The sequence below is a fragment of the Mesitornis unicolor genome, unplaced genomic scaffold (assembly GCF_000695765.1).
Source record: "Mesitornis unicolor isolate BGI_N332 unplaced genomic scaffold, ASM69576v1 scaffold33263, whole genome shotgun sequence".
In the NCBI taxonomy this organism is placed as follows: domain Eukaryota; kingdom Metazoa; phylum Chordata; class Aves; order Mesitornithiformes; family Mesitornithidae; genus Mesitornis; species Mesitornis unicolor.
The window spans coordinates 1,227-1,984 of record NW_010175887.1 but is presented as its reverse complement, the minus strand read 5'-3'; the positions used below and the strand labels follow the sequence as shown (position 1 = coordinate 1,984).

Here is a 758-nt window from a genome sequence, read left to right as displayed (position 1 = left end):
AGCCCCGGGGAGGGAGCCCCCAGGCCAGGCTCTGGTGCTGGAGGAGCCCACGGGCTGGGAGCTGGGGTGGGAGCTCCCTGCTCAGCTCCTCTCCCTTCCCCACAGACCCACGGTGCTGCTGATCGCTGGCCTGGCCTGGACTGTGCTGGAGACCACAGCTGCCACCGGTACCTCCCAGGGCGAGGGTGGGAGCACTGGGGCAGCCTGACAGGGGGCAGGTGTGGGGCAGGACCGGGGAGGGTCCTGCTGGAGGGGGGGCAATGTCCTGGGCTGGGTCCTGTGGGCCAGCGGAGCATCCTCTGCCTGCAGAGTGGAGCTGTGCGAAGCCTGCGGAGATCGAGCACGGCTACGTGGAGCACCTGATCCGGTACCGCTGCGACCCGCACTACCAGCTGCGCGGCAGCGATGGTGAGGCACCCGGCAGGGGAATGGCACCAGGCTCCAGGGGTGCATGGGGCTGCCCCAATGCCAGCTGATGCAGCTTTCCGCCCCACCTTTCTCGGGGCTGGGAGTAGCTGCCCCTGCTCACCCAGGGGAGGCACAAGTGCCTCTGTGCACCCCTGACTGCAGGCCCCCTCACCGGGCAGGGGTGCTGACTCTGATTTCCCTGTGAAGGCATCTACAAATGTGACGAGGACCACGCCTGGGTGAGCCTCGATGCTGGCAAGGAGACCCCTGTCTGTGAGCCAGGTGAGTGCAGAGCAGCTGGAGCTGGGGCTGCGAGGGGTCACTCTGGGCAGCCGAGGGGCTGCCTCCCA

At 68.3% G+C, this 758-nt stretch overlaps 1 protein-coding gene across 1 annotated transcript in view; it reads left to right on the top strand.

Annotated features, from left to right (window-relative positions):
• The window catches only part of HP (haptoglobin), a 3,074-nt gene that overhangs the window by 1,487 nt on the left and 829 nt on the right, over positions 1-758 (top strand). Inside the window, exons 2-4 of the mRNA XM_010181577.1 lie at positions 106-167; positions 310-408; positions 616-690. Coding sequence (XP_010179879.1) covers positions 106-167; positions 310-408; positions 616-690 — 236 coding nt within the window. The remainder of the gene's footprint in view (positions 1-105; positions 168-309; positions 409-615; positions 691-758) is intronic.